This window comes from Coturnix japonica, chromosome 1 (assembly GCF_054131305.1).
Source record: "Coturnix japonica strain WE chromosome 1, WE-NBRP24, whole genome shotgun sequence".
NCBI lineage: Eukaryota > Metazoa > Chordata > Aves > Galliformes > Phasianidae > Coturnix > Coturnix japonica.
The window spans coordinates 122,333,272-122,349,008 of NC_140663.1; the positions used below are offsets into that span (position 1 = coordinate 122,333,272).

Consider the following 15,737-nt stretch of genomic DNA (forward strand, 5'->3'; position numbering starts at 1 on the left):
TCTCTTTCCCATGTCTTGCCAGTCTTTGAGAACACGTGGCTTGTGCAGTTTATGTTCTTTGTGGAGGAAACCTCCTGTCATTTACAGCTAGGGACATGAAAGCCTGTTCCTTCAGACAGAAAGGCTTGGGGCTTTTCCTTATTCTGTTCCTAAGAAGGAGACTGATAAGAGGAGTTTGGCCTGTGAGACTGACATGATATTGAAAATGACTGTATGGTGAAGATACTTGACTTCATTATTGCTTTATTTCTCTAGACATGGTGTATTTTGTATGGACTTGGCAGAAGCTTGTCTGGTTGCTCCCATTGGCAAACTGTTATTGTCCTCTAATTTTGGAAAGCAGAGGCAGGTTGGGCTTGTAAAGCAGCCTTGTTAAGGAGTCCTGGAGACTCACATCTGTCTTCTGACATTGATATAGAAATATTTTCATCATGCCAACAGGCTTTAAAGAGGTGACATTTCTGCATGGGAAGCTTGCTTGATATTCTTTTGAGGGCTCAGCACTTTCTGATAAAGTCTTCCCTTCGCAAAACTCTCTGGGTTAGCGTACAGTCACTTCTGTGTGTCTCTGAGAACCAGAAGTAAGTTGCAGGGGCTGTTCTCTGCAGTCTGAGGTCAGAGTGCAGCTTTTTGATGTTGTTTCAGGACCATCTGATAAGAGAGAGTTTGAGTAGTCCTACGGCTTCATACCTAAAGCCGAACTGCCTCAAGTATTACCAGATAGAGAAGCATATGCATCTATCTCTTCTCACATTGCCAAAGGGACACACAGAGGAAAACATATAACTGAATAACATACTTCCCTTTAGGTTAGTGGGGCTTCTACTTGTAGCAAGGACTAACAATGGGAAAAGTATTTTGAAATTGTAAAGTTGTTTCTACTTTCACATATCCCTTTTGTTGTCTATGTCTGCTGATGGGTGCTAACTAGTCTAGACAGCAGGAAGCTCCCTGATAGGTCTTTCCTATTACTTCACAGCATACTGGCCACTGTAAGCTCTTTCCTAGTATGTATTTCCCATGTTGGCATGCTTGACATTTTGATGCAGTTCATTGTGTTTAAATTGCTGGTGAAACCTGCAGGGATGAAACCACTGCCAGGCCTCAAATATATTTCATTTCTTTATGGCAAAAGAAGAGGGTAGTCACCTTCTTACTTCTACTGCTGTTGGTTTTATTGACTCCAGATATAACCTGGGTTTTTTTTGGTATTTTTTTCTTAGGTGGAGGAGAGATTTAGAAAAACTAATCAGGGCTCCCCTGAAGCACAGTCTAAGCAGATGGGCAAAGTGTTGGAGCCACCAGTGCCTTCAAGATCAGAGTCCTTTTCCAATGGAAACTCAGAACCTGCTCAGCCTGCCCTGCAGAGGCCAATGGAGCCCCAAGTAAGTGCCCAGGGAAATATTGGTGAGCCTGGAGGAAGTGCAAGAAGTCCTAACATGTTTCCTTCATTTTTTCAGATCTTGGCACAGAGAAAGTCTTACTTAAAGAGTAACATTCTCACTCAAAATAGCTTATTTAGTAGATTAACTTTGTATGTTTTTGCTTACTGATTTGATAAACGGGTAGATTTCTGCTTTGTTTTTAAAGAAAACTGTTGTTCTGTTATTATCTGTGCAAGAGTGGAATAGTCAGCTAAATATTGGTCATAGGTGCAGTACACTTCTACAGTTCAGAATTTGATCTGTGCATAGTATTTGCTATCAAAAAGAATGTTGAGGAAAGAAGTGAGCTGATTTAGTCTTCTAAGCTGTTTGGGGAACAAAAAAACCAAACAAACATGTTTTTTAACAGAATAAGCATTGCTTTAAAGAAATCCACAAAACACGACTAAGAAAAGCAAGTTTGTTGTCAGTGGGCTTATACTTGCTAAATAAAGCTCTGTTACCACCCCTGGAAAATCAAAAAGAGGTTGGAACCACTGAGCTATGTGACTGCTGTCATCCTGTTGTTTGCTAATGAAAACCTCCAGAACTTGGTAACTATATCTCATAGGACTTACAGTATGAATTTAAAAAATAATCTGAAGTCTAAAACTTATAAATAACCCAAGCAGTTGAGATATGCTACATTAAAAGTGTGCTTCTATATTAAGTTTGTCTGTTTCCATGCAGAATTTCTTTCTCCCAAATAAGTCAGTTGATGACAGCGCAAGCTAAACCTGTTCCTGATTGTGACTAGGCATTGCAGCTCGTTTGGGTGACAGGAGAATTTGAGCAGACGAGAGAGTGGGAGAAATCAGGACAGAACTTCATTCTGACTCATTAATTCCTGGCTTTTATTCAAACCTCCATGATTATTTCAAAGTACTGCACTTGTATTTTTGTGCTCTCTGTGCCAGTTACTTTTAAAGTCTGGCCTTCCACTCACATTAAGAATAATCAGACTCTTCAACAGCTGTGTGTATAAAAATTGAGGAAATAATAACCATATAAAAATACGTACAGCCAACCTACTGATAATGACATTGAAAGTGAAGTTTCGATTAATTACTAGGTGCAGATGCAGTGTGTTCTTCAGTTTTGATCTTTTCTCCTCCTTGGCTTCAGAAATTAACTTTGAAATGTGTGCTTATGCACAAGGAGGGAGTAGGCTGGAATGGAGGATCAGTATAGATTTCAAGGAAAATCCCCAAGGGTTTTTACCTCTGGAGTCACTGCTGTGCCTTCTCAATATCTGTAATTGAATATGTGCATGTGTACGTGTGTGTTTAGTTTGTTTATGAATATGTGTATATGTACAGTATATGGTACATATATGGCATATGTATAATATGCATTGCCCATATGTATACTATATACAATAATACAATATATATTATGTTTCTGTATATATATTGCAACGACTCTAAAGGAATAAAGGCTTTTGTGTTATGGTCATTCTCCAAAAGTTTGGAACTGTATCTAGTTTCCAAATTTTTTTAGATAACATAAATGTCTGTTGGTTTGCACACTTTATGGCCTTCTTTAATTTTGCACATTTCTTCAATTGGATAACCACTTCAATTTTCCCAACCCATTGGTGCCACCATGAGATCTGGCCAAAGCCCACTGAGGACTGGGGAGCAGAAGGTGGCTCCTGTCTTGTGTGGCCTTTGACCCCATGCTCATGGCGCAGATGTTAGGTCCCCTTTTCTTTTGGGCACTAGTGTATGTGTATGTGGAGAGCGTAGCTCGCAAAAATGCATATGTGCTGTATTTTCAGTCTGTTGCGTTCTCTGGGCGCTTGCCTTGCTTTTAAGTGCATTGATTCCACCCCACGCTTACCTAATGCCATAACAATTTGTCTCTGCCCACCCCACCTGCCTTTATTCTGTGTTAATTGGACAGCCGGTTATTCTGAGCGCATTGAATGTTTTATGTTTTGTTTTCTTGTAAGGTACAGTGGTCCCATCTGGCATCTCTCAAGAACAATGTTTCCCCTGTCTCGCGATCCCATTCCTTCAGTGACCCTTCTCCCAAATTTGCTCATCACCATCTTCGTTCCCAGGACCCATATCCACCTTCACGCAGTGAAGTGCTAAATCAGAGTTCTGACTCTAAGTCGGAGGTACCCGACCCCACCCAAAAGGCTTGGGCTAGATCAGACAGTGACGAGGTGCCTCCAAGGGTAAGGAGTAGAAAGACAGATGTATGCTATTTCTTGATGATAATGATTTTTTTTTAAAGGATGTCATAGGCTGGGCACTGGGAAGACCACGCCCTCATAACCACGGTAACAGCATTTTAGAAAGCAGATCATCATGTAGGTGTTCATTCACTGGGCTAACAATAATGAACCTGAAGTACAATCTTGAAGCTGCATATAAAGTCGATAATTATTTATAGAATGCAGCTATTTCAGAGAGACAGTTGATTATGCAAAGTTAACCAATCATTGCCATCTTCCAGAAAGGATTTAAAATGTCCCTGAGGTTATTGCTCAGAGCTAATTTTCTTCTTCATCTGGTAGCAACCCAAACTATGAATCACAGGCATATTTAAAATTGAGATGGAACTGAACAAAAAGGAAACATTCAATATTTCCTCCTCCGCTCCCCAAAAGCCCCTTCCGTCCACTGGGATTTGCTTCTTCTAAGTATATTCCTGCTCCCCCACCAGTCTTTGCCTTCTGCTGATCCATTCCTGGGCATTTGTTTGGTTCCCCTAAGCTTATTCTCCTAATTCTCATGCTGTTCCAGCAAATTGCTTTGTGCCTCCCCTGCTTCAGTCAAAGTGCTGTATTCTTTTCAAATGTCTCAGTAGTTGGAAGGTAGGGAGGTGTGTATGTGTTTGTGTGGTAGCTGTTAAACATTACTTAAGATTATGATTAAACTTTGGAGTTCTCTTCAAAATCTGAACAGCATCCCAATTAAGGCTTTTGGTTTTGTGGGTGTTTGCTTTTGGTTGTTGATGCTGATTTGAACATAGTCTAAATGGTGTTAAAATCGTAATATATTCTGGAGCAGGAGAGGTCTAGTCTTCCTTTTCTTTCTCTCCTTTTCATGGATTTAACTCAGACTTTTTTCTCCCAAGGTACCTGTGAGAACAACATCCCGATCACCAGTCCTGTCCCGTCGTGATTCTCCACTGCAGGGCAGTGGGCAGCAAAATAACCAAGCAGGTCAAAGAAACTCCACGAGGTTTGTCAGCTTGTCTATGTCCATGCCTTTCCTGTGTTGGAAAGAAAAGGTTTTATGAGAAGCTGGGATCTTTTTTGGAGAGTTTTTGGCATATCTGTTGGATGTGAAAAGAGGAGAGGTTTTTATTTTTCACCTTTTCAGTAATGATTAATGTTAATTTCCATCGGTACTCCACACGTGCCAATGAACACTGGCTAAATTTCCTCTTGCCTCTCCTTTGAGTTGCCTGCCCTATGCCTATTTCCAAGCATCCTTACTATTACTGAAAAATGTGGCTATTGGTGAACATCGTGCCTTCTGGAACAACAGGTTATCTTGGGTTACAGTGGGGTCTTCTGGCAGCAGTAGTGTTTGTAAGATGTAAATTGAAGAGATCTGAGAAACTTTCCAACCTCTCAGCCAGAATCAGACTTGAAGAGAGACAGAAGCAACCATAAACTGTAACACAGAATGCTGGAGGTCAGGAGGGAAAAGAAAGGGATTGCTTCTAAATCTCAGTAAAGCAAAACTTACTTGCTGGTAGTGGGGGAGGGTATTCCAGGAGGGACAGGAATTTCCAGCTTTCTGGCTTGTGCTTGGGTGGCCTTTCTGAGCCAGTTTAAAACCTGCTGCATCCAGCCTGAGAGATCCGGTTGCTTTGGGTTAGATATGTAAGAATGCCAGGTGGCCAATTCCTAATAAAATGAATAGCTTATAACTGCCTAAACATTTTGGTTTGGGCCATTTTAAATAAGGCTGTCTGTATTTCAGAGTGAGCCATTGCTTGTGTTGTGAACTGTCGTTGATTTTCTCAGCTCAGTGTTATGTGTTCTTATAGATCAGTTATTAGCAGAACACTGTGGAAGAATGAAGTTTGAATTTAGAAACAGGAATCTGAACTGCATGACCAAGACTTTTCTCACTTCTCTGATACAGCAATATAGAGCCTCGTCTGCTGTGGGAAAGGGTGGAGAAGCTCGTACCAAGACCAGGCAGTGGCAGTTCTTCAGGTTCAAGCAACTCTGGCTCACAGCCTGGTTCCCACCCTGGCTCTCAGAGTGGGTCTGGAGAACGGTTCCGGATGAGATGTAAGTCCTTTCTCACCCATCAGAACATAGGGTTTTTAAACTCACTGAGCCATGTAATGCTCAGTAATGAAGGATTGTAGCTATCACTGGGAAAGGCCTTTGAACGTACAGTGCTGATGATAGCTTAGCTTTCAACCCACCTCTTGTCTATGCATGCCTGCTTGGGAAAGGTGGACAACACAAATGTGTTGGGGAATGACGAATCACCTTCATGACAACGTGTTCATTTACTGCTATGTCTCTTGATGCATATTGTCTGTCACCTTGGTGTTTGTTGAACGGGTGCAGTCCTCTAGGGATGGGTCTCAGATAGGGGCATATTGGATGCTGATGCACGTTGGCTTCGGTCAAATTATGGAGTTTCAGTCACCTGCAAACCCAATTCTTAGTGCAAATGAGATGGTATCTGCAACTACTTTGATTCACAGTTGTGCGACAATTTACAGTCATAGATCAGCTGCACCTGTAGAGATCAGAGTTTAGGAAGAATTTTTTATACAGTCCTTCAGAGAAAATGTGATAATGAACTAGTGAAACTGATGTATCGCTGTCACACACTGCCTTGATAGCTTTCACACCTCTCTTCTTCACTCCAAAGCGGGATAAGAAAACATATTTTACCTTCTTGTTGAAACCCCCGTTTTGTCTTGTTTTCCTTCTTGGAACATGCAGCATCATCCAAATCAGAGGGTTCACCATCGCAGCGTCATGAAAGTGCACCTAAAAAGCCTGAAGAGAAAAAGGAGGTCTTCAGACCTATCAAGCCTGCTGTAAGTTGCATCTGCTTTCTCCTGTCCTCCCTCACACTTAAGTAGTCCTCCAAAACGCTGTGTGATACTCCATTCATGGTGTCATTGGGTGTGAACTTCAGCCTGAGCTGGAGTTTGTATGTCTGTGGGCCTGGCAGTACATTCTTGCCTATGCAATTACCTCTATACATCACAGTTTCTTAAACAATAGAATTTGTTCTCCCTTGGGAATTGATTTCTGCTCTCTCATCTGCTTCCTTCCTAACCTTCACATTCTCTTTCTTTCAATCCTGTGTTTCCTTGCTGTGACTGGACCACTGATAATGCATTTGACCTGAATGTACCAATGCTGTGCTGAATGGTGCAGGGAGAAGTGGTAAGACCTTAAAATGTTGCTATTCCCTCTGAAAAATTTCTGATGTTTTCTTCATCTGGTCGCTGCTATGGTTAATTACTGTTCTATGTGTGCTGGGGTTCACAGGAGGTTTTTGCAGTACTTCCAGCTTTCCCTGTAACTTTTTTCACTTGCTGTCATGATTCTGCACTAGCACCCAAATCTTACAGTTAGAGCTGCTCTTTTAAAGAAACACAGAGGTGGTTCCTTCACTTCTGGTGCATGTTGTGTGAACTATTTGCCATCAACCGTATTTGTCTAAATAAATCATAGCTACACAGTTAAGAGCAGTGTGCACTGACTGCAAACCTGTTTTACCCACACCCTGAACTGCTGACAGAAAAGATGCTTATGTCCTGTACTGTTTGACAGTTGTGTGTGATGGAGTCAGTGCTAAAGAATCTGACTGCTCAGGTGAACTTAGGGTAGATCCATGAACCTAGACACGACTATAAAGGTTTCAAGGTGATCAACTCAATACAGCTGACCAGATACGCTGTGCCTTGGGTGGCTCAGTAACTCTTAAACTCCTTCTGCTGTCTCACTGCCAAGAGTATCTTGGTGGATGCTATTAGCCTGCAAAGTTCAAAATGAACTGTAGCAGTCAACCACAGAGTCAGAGTAGATCTGGGTGCTTATGTAAGTCTTTCATATGATATAATGGGATAAACTGAAGTCACGATCAGGATAGTCTGGACTCAGATTATATGATGATTATTTTTTTTTAATAATATTGTAAGGCCTTCTTAGGTTGACTCTTTAGGTGCTTTAATTTATCAGAAAGTACACTTTGATGACTGTTAGGAATTAATAAATCAAAGGAAACAGTGCTGCTGTGGAAACACACGAGTGAGTGAACTCAGGCAACTAATTCATTGGGACTGCCTTGCAAACTCTTCTCTGTTGACTACAACACGGTTTTCTTCCTGCTTTTCCCGTCAGGATTTAACTGCATTGGCAAAGGAGCTGCGAGCAGTAGAGGATGTGCGACCTCCACATAAAGTGACTGACTATTCATCCTCAAGTGAGGAGTCAGGGACGACAGATGAAGAAGATGATGATATGGAACAAGAAGGAGCAGATGAATCTACTTCTGGACCAGATGATGTCCGAGCAGTGTTAGTTCTGTGTTTTGCTTCTGTTTTTCCTCTTAGGGGGTTGAAAGTGGGCATTTTGGCTTGTGCATTAGTTCTGTCAACTTGCAGCAACCTGTGAACAAGTCATAGCGGCCTTGTGCACTCAAACTTCAAAAATCTTTTCAAAATCAAGCTGGGCATTTGGGAGCCAAGTTAACAGATAAGTCTCATTAAGTCATTTCTCTAAGTGGGTAATCAGTTTCGCAGCTCCTCAAGAAAGTGCCTTGGGCCCACAGTGAAGTAGGCTGGACAGCACTTGTACCTATAAATCATATCTTTTCCCTCTTCTCTGTTCGGATTTATAGTTTTAGTAGCATTTAACAGATTTCTAACTTCTTTCTTTTTTAAAGAGAGGCTTTTGTAGGCAGGTTATGTAAATATTCCACTCTGGTCACAATCTCAAATTAATTTGGACTGTACCTTGGTGTGGAGAGTAGAAGTTAGGACACAAATACTCTTAGCTCATCCTGATTATTTTTTTTTTGTCTGGCAAATAGGTCAACACTGAACTTGAGCAATGGTGAAACAGAGTCTGTAAAAACTATGATTGTCCATGATGATGTGGAGAGTGAACCTGCCTTGACTCCTTCTAAGGAGGGCACCTTAATTGTCCGACAGGTATTGCTTTTCCTTCTCTGTGCAGTGTTGCACCTTTTCTGTGCTCATTAACCCACTCGCTCATTCACCCATGCTGTTTCTACATTATATTCGTTGTTCGTATTATCAAGACACAGCTCTAGTCAATTTCAGATGAGCAAGGTGTTCGATGCATGCAAAGAAGAGCGTAGTCCTTCACCCTTTGCTACTGTTTTGCATGCTTTCCAGTGACACCCGTGGCAGCACCATGCAGAGTACCTCAAAGTCTGTGGGAGAGAATGGTAGAAAAGCCATAGGTGTGTGGAGCTGGTACCTGGAGCAAGAAATCTAGTTTAGTTTAGTTTTACTATGGAAGCAAATGTGACTTTCAGGAGTGGGGCTGGGAGGGAGGCTGGAGGGGAAGTATACAGGGCTGTAAAAGAAATTCTTCTGTAGTTGAGGGCAATACAGACCACCTAGATAGCACACTCACTCTCACACACACAAATTCATGTGGGGGAATGGCAAAGCAAGAAGATGGTGAGGCAGAGAGCGTGGACAGAGTTAGAGCGCTGTGGTGTTGCCTTTAATTGTGAAAATATTGCATTCGTGTGCCTGTGAAAGATAACAGTTCCCTGCTTTTAAATGAGCTTATGTTAATGAGCGTGTGAGCTTATGCGAGTTTCTCCAATAATCACATTATCTGAATTTCACAACTGAATGCCAATTTCTCCATTTAGTTCTCTGGTTTGAAAATGAAGGTTTCATGCTTATTGTTTTAAATAGTTAGGTGAAGGCATTCGACAGACAGTCGATGTTCATGTCTCTGTAGGATTGAAGTTAGTTTTAAACAAAACAGTAAGGGAAGAAATCCTCACCCCCCAAAATGTGCTTGTCTGCATTGTGGTGGAATTCTTACCGGCACAGTTCATTTCACATTAGTTTCTAGAACTGCCTGTGCAAGTTCACCACATGAACTAAACTTCTGCTGCCAGAAAAAGTGGGAATTTACAGAATTGAAGTGATGCTGCCCATTTTCCCCTTCAATCCAGACATCAAGGCATAGATTGTCAGCTTATTTAGAAAGAAAATGTAAAAAGGTAGGAAAGAGTGAGGGAGAGGAGAGAGGTTGTTAGAGATATAGACCTTTAAGCAGCACTTGAGCAAGACAAGTGTGCCTGTTTTCTCTACAGAGTACAGTTGACAAAAAGCGTGCCAGCCATCATGAGAGCAATGGCTTTGCCGGTCGCATTCACCTCTTGCCAGATCTCTTACAGCAAAGCCATTCCTCCTCCACTTCCTCCACCTCCTCTTCCCCATCCTCCAGCCAGCCGACACCCACCATGTCCCCACAGACACCCCAGGACAAGCTAACTACTAATGAGGTATGTCTTACACCACAGCTGGCTGCTTTCGTAGGGCTGTAGCAGCATTGCCTAGTAGCTAGTTTGCAAAGGAACTCCAGCCAATCTCCCCTGCTTTTTTTTCTGTCACCTTTATTCCCACCCCCAAAATAACAAATTTCAGTTCTCTGTAAGAAGCCCTTAACTCTAGAGCAGTCCCACGCCAAACTTGCCAGTTTACTATTTTTGCTTCCTCTTAGTGAGTCATTAATTGCATGGCGTTTGTTTTAATCTAAACTTGACTGCTGTATTTTCTAGACAATCTCCTTTATTTTTTAATTCTCTTTTATTCTGGGAGGAGGCTAATGGCGAGCAGTGTGCCTCTTAAAAATTAGCAGTTCATTTTGCCTTTGTCAATAGAGGCCGGGCTAATAATGGTACACGTATAAAACTGCTTGTGGAAACTCACCCTTTGGGAGAGGAAACCACCGTGGAAGGACTTTTAAAACTTAGCACGTGGGCTGGGGTGAACACATCAGGTGTTAGCCAGGAGCCTTTAAAATCCATATATATTATTGCTTTGAAATAATGAATGAGGAAAATGTTTGTGCTCTGAAACGCGGCTGTGTAAACGCGCCATCTACCAGCCCTGCTTGTGTCTGTTGGAGAACCAAGGTTTTCCTACTGGGGAAGCTCCCTCCTGGTCTTCTGGGCTAGCCCCAGGGCACTGAGAGGAGCAGTGCCTTCCCTCAGTCACCAGGCGCTGCTAGACAAGCCCAGCCCTTCACATGTGTATGGTCCCTTGCAGCAGGGGAGATGCAAGTATGTGAACAAAGGGCACTGTTCCCCACTTAATATGTCCAGCAGTCTGTCAGTCAGCCCACTTGTGGCTGCTCTGCTCCCACTGGATGGCCAGCCTGGCGTTCAGGGAGAATCTCTGTGTGCAAACAAAGGTGGCACAAGGGGAGGGAAACTTGTGGAGCTGCTTCTAAGTCTAGAGCCATCCTACCCTGTAGGTGTGGAAGTACTGGGATGGGAGTAATGGATTGCAGTGAGTTGGGTGGGCCCTTGGCATTGCACATTTTTACCATGGACTCAAAAATTCTTTTGAACCCCATGACTGGAGGGGGGGGGGGGGGGGGGGGGATTCCTCCTGGAAATTCAGTTAGGGCAGTATTTCATTTTCAGCTGTGCTTCATCCATCTTTGATCTATGTAAAAGCACACTCTTGTAGGTTACAGAGATCAGGCGATGGATGCACAGATATGCTTGTTCCTTCCTTTGATCTGAGCAATAACTATGCAGGGTTTCGTTAACTCAGCCTGGTAGGTGGAGGCGGTGGCAGTGGCTGGTGGTGAAGGAGTCTCTTGGTATTTAGCTGTGCAGGGGAGTGATGTGCTCATAAGACCCACTGCTATTTTTTTTTGTAGAGTAGAAGCTTAGAAGGATCAGAGGTTGAAGATTAGTTGTTGATGATAAAGTCTATAACTATACTTGCATAAGACTGAGCAAAAACCTTAGTACTGCTTGGTATAACTCACCCACATGTACACCTTTTATGTATATAATACATATATATTTTTACTTGTCCCATTCTGCTTCAGTGTGCAATGTTGTCACTATAATACTAAACTGGCAAGAGTCTTTAAGTTGTTCCATTTCCACTTTTAACAGTTCATTGTTTCACTTGTCTTCTTCCTTTCTTTATGTTTATTTTATTTTTCATGTTTAGACCATATAACTCAGCAAGCACCAGTGATTTTGTTCACTACACATTCATAGCTCCATATCACCTTTTGCTACACCTTCCACACTAATGAGCCCCTTTGTTCGATACAGGTTTAATATTTTGCTTTTGTCAAATAAAGGTGGAAGAACCTGCTGCAGCTTTCTGGCAAGAGGCTCAGGTTAAGCAAAATAGGGAGAGAAATTGCAATGGACAGTGAAACATAAACCATCACAGAAGTGAATGCTTGATTGCGTATGGTTCTGATTTTGTTGCACAAGCCAAGGGATCGAATTTCAGAACTTATTTCATAACTAGCTCATCTTAGGAGATTCCTCATCAATACTGGAGTTGAGTATAGCGGATAGCTTGAAGATCAGGTAGTGGACATATATTTAAGCAGGTTTTTCAAAAGGAGGCATTCCCTCACTCTGTGCCTTATCATAGGGGCCGCTCAAATCTTTGCTAGCAGCTGAAGTGACAGAGATGAAGACTTAGCTACTCGCATTTTGCTGTAACATGTGCGGTGTGTACATGTTCAGGTGTGGTGCCTGCAGTGCATTATGTATCTGTAAAGGAAGTGTAAAAGCTTGGGGAGGCTCTGTAGTGACTTTAAAATGTTGGTTGTTGTTGTCCTTGCTTTTTATTGTCGTTGATATTAATAAAGTTGAAATTTACATTGCAGACTCAGTCCGCTAGTAACACACTCCAGAAACACAAATCTTCCTCCTCCTTTACACCTTTTATAGACCCCAGATTACTACAGATTTCTCCATCTAGTGGGACAACTGTGACTTCTGTGGGTAAGTAAAATAGCTGAAGACGACAATTAAAAAGGGGTTCAGTTACTTCAGTGGCTCTTTAAAGTACTGCGAGTGTTACCATCATGCTTGTTATTTGATTTGCAGTGGATTGCATAGTTTCTTTCTTTTTCCATTTACATTTCTTACAAAAAGAAATTGCTTGCTCAGTAGTCTCATTTATCAATTTGGGTTGTTTGATGTGAAGAATATATGGCTAGAATCCATCACTTAAGGGATACTACACGCACTTTACCTTTCTTCTTTTCAGTAGGATTTTCTAGTGAAGCAATGAGGTCAGAGGCAATAAGGCAAGACCCTACACGGAAAGGCTCTGTTGTCAACGTGAATCCTACAAACACACGACCACAGAGTGATACCCCAGAGATCCGCAAATACAAGAAGAGATTCAATTCTGAGATACTGTGTGCTGCCTTATGGGGTAAGGAAAACCTCTTCCTTGCTTACCTCCCGCAGTGCTGAAGTGCAGACATGCTATTATGATCTTATGGTCTTTGAGAATCTCCCTCTCAAACCTTAGCTATTTCTTTGCATTTTTTCAATGCTTGTGTATGTCTTTTGCTGCAAGATCTGGTTGTTTTTATTACAGTTTTACAATGTGCTGCTTCAGCTTTGATACAATTTCTTACTTCTGTATAAATGCTTCCAATGGTGGGAAGGAAGTTAAGACTTCGCTCAGCTCTCTCTAACCCCTTCTACTGCATTTCTTACTCTCTCTTGGGGAGCTTTGAGGAGCCTGTGATGATCTTTGCATATTACACCTGGTATACATAGGATATTCCATTTCAAAAATAACCATCTTGATGCTGACACCACAGCACTTGATGAAGACGTGTTTCGTAAGATGACTGTCCACCTCTGTCATCAGTTTATGTTGGAAAAGAAGTGTAGGAGGAACACTTTGCAGCATGAGACTTAGCTTTGTCTCTCATAAGGTGGTTAGTGGCATGGAGAAGCTGGGTGTTGGGGTATCAGCTGACCAAGTATGTCTGACCTTCTTGTCACAAGGGCTAACTTTTAAGTTTCAGACAGTTAGTCAGTATCCTATGCTGATGAAAGGCTTAGGGCAGTGTTTCTTGCCTGCTACTATGTGAAACTGCTGCTACAGTGCCAGGCTGAAAGCTTTTCTCTGCTGGGTAACATCTCTGTGGGGTCACCTGAGGTTTTTCTTTACCTAGGCATTGAGAAGTGATGCTTGTATATGTTATGCAGATGTTTATATAGCATTCTTAAAGCTATAAATATATACACATGTAATTTTAAAGACTATGAAGAAGAGATGTGGCCAATCCCCAGAGTCACTTGGTGTGTGTATAGGTAGGACAAGGCACTTTTCTTTACATTTTCACAGCTCTTTGCAAAGTTTCACTTATCTTTTGAGGTTATTTCCAGCATTTCTTGTTTTTCAGAACAGCTTTATTGACCTTTCCCTGTTGCCAGCAAAGCCATGTCAGTTAAATAGCTTTTCTAAATACCATATCCTCTTCCTATCTGAGTTTTCCTTTATTTTCATAGTTTAATGGTAAGAATTTTTACCCCCATGCTACTTCTGCATGTATTCCTATGAATAATTTTCTGGTAAAACAAGGAAACTTGTGCAAGTGTTAGCTTTCAGACTCTAAGAGGCAGAAAGAAGTCATATAGGATCAGTAAAGATGACTCATAGTTTCTCTGATCTGGCTTGTTTTGCCAATAGCAATTTGTGTTAATGGTTTAATATTTCTTTGATCTATATATCTGATTGTTATGGTGATTTAAAATGTAGGTGTAAAATCTGAGATGTTTTACAGCTGTGACAAAGCACTTCCTTGTTAAACATTTATTGCTGAGCTGATGGTGGTCCAAGCTTGGTGCACATGCTCATTTCTTGATGAGTTTTAGCTTCCTTTTCCCTTAAGCAAATGAAGTCATTTTATAGTGATGTTTCTTATTTGAAAAGAAAAAATTTGCTTTGCTTTGTTTTCCTTTTCCAGTGTTAATGGCAGTGTCTGGTAGGTTTCTGGTTGTGTCAGTTCTGTGGCACTATTTCTAATGGCACTGAGTGGTGGAAGTTAATTATACAGATGCAGCAACATGGATTTTTACACCCAACCTCTGCAGAGACCCTGTGCCTTTTCAGGAAACATTTTCATGTCTGAGAAATCAGAACTGTTTAATCATAGAGTGGAGGTAGAAGAAGAGCTCAACTGGCTGTGAATAAAGACAGTGTCTGCATTTTAAAATACAGGCTCTGTTTGCCACCAGCGTGGTACCTCCTTAGTTTCATCTTGATATAGCTAAGGGGGAAGGAGTGAGGGATGGGCGCACGTGTCAACTCAGAGCAGAAACAACCGTGATGCAAAGGCTGCAGAGGAAGAGGTGAGGGTGGAGGCAGATATGCAAAGAGGGGAAGGGTCTGAGAGCCAGCACTTTGTGTGTGGTTTTGTTTTAACTATAAGCCACAGTGAATAAGAGTTAAAAATATGTATCAAAGCAACAGACCTAGAGCTTCAGGAAAGAGGCTGAGAGGTGGGCTCTTCCTTAACCAGTTTGGTGTCCCTTCACCCTGTGCCTTACTCTTCCTGTATCCTTCCTCCACTTACTGTTTTGAGGATGTGGCCTAATGTGAGAGATGGGAGATTTGTAATACACATGGGGGTGTGCAGTGGGAGCCAGCAATTTCAGACCTGCATAGGGGCTACATAGGAGGGCGAGAAGGAGACAGTGAAAGCATCAGTAGCTAAAGGAGAGTGTGGAGATAGGCTCTGTGCTGCTTGTGTCCATAGGCTCTCCTACCTTGGGGGTGGGGGGGCAGAGAAACAGCAGAGCAGCATGTTTGAGCATGGAGAGGTTATTGTTTCTGGGGACTGCTGGGCCCTCTGAAGTTTACTTAGAAAAATCATAGAATGGCTTGGGATGGAAGGGACCATTAAGACTGCCTAGTTCCATCCCTCCTGCTGTGGGCAGGGCTGCCTTCCCCCAGCTCAGTCTGCCCAGGGCCTCATCCAACCTGGCCTTGAGCGCCTCCAGGGGTGGGCCACCACAGCTTCTCTGGGCAACCTGAGCCAGTGTCTCACTGCCCTCTGAGTAAGCAGTTTCTCCCTAACACCCAATGTCAACCTCCTCTCTTTATTTTAACACCATTCCCTCTTGTCCTGTCACCATCTGTCTATGCAAAAAGTTGGTCTTCTTCTGTGTTTATAAGCTCCCTTTAAGTACTGAAAGGCTACAGTGGGTCTTCCCACAGCTTTCTCTTCTCCAGAATGAACAAGCTCAGCTCCTTCAGCCTTTATTCACAGAAGAGGTGCTCCAGCCCTCTGACTGT

At 42.2% G+C, this 15,737-nt stretch overlaps 1 protein-coding gene across 10 annotated transcripts in view; it reads left to right on the forward strand.

Moving 5' to 3' along the window:
• Nucleotides 1-15,737, forward strand: part of MAP4K4 (mitogen-activated protein kinase kinase kinase kinase 4) — a 137,469-nt gene that overhangs the window by 105,786 nt on the left and 15,946 nt on the right. For 2 of the 10 annotated variants that reach the window (XM_032441812.2, XM_085533622.1), the window contains 10 exons: nt 1,224-1,385; nt 3,379-3,609; nt 4,515-4,621; nt 5,537-5,688; nt 6,361-6,458; nt 7,774-7,949; nt 8,465-8,585; nt 9,737-9,928; nt 12,298-12,415; nt 12,684-12,854. In XM_032441812.2, the coding sequence (XP_032297703.2) occupies nt 1,224-1,385; nt 3,379-3,609; nt 4,515-4,621; nt 5,537-5,688; nt 6,361-6,458; nt 7,774-7,949; nt 8,465-8,585; nt 9,737-9,928; nt 12,298-12,415; nt 12,684-12,854 (1,528 nt within the window). The remainder of the gene's footprint in view (nt 1-1,223; nt 1,386-3,378; nt 3,610-4,514; nt 4,622-5,536; nt 5,689-6,360; nt 6,459-7,773; nt 7,950-8,464; nt 8,586-9,736; nt 9,929-12,297; nt 12,416-12,683; nt 12,855-15,737) is intronic. The other 8 variants (XM_032441823.2, XM_085533642.1, XM_032441826.2 and 5 more) reach the window with 6 other exon arrangements.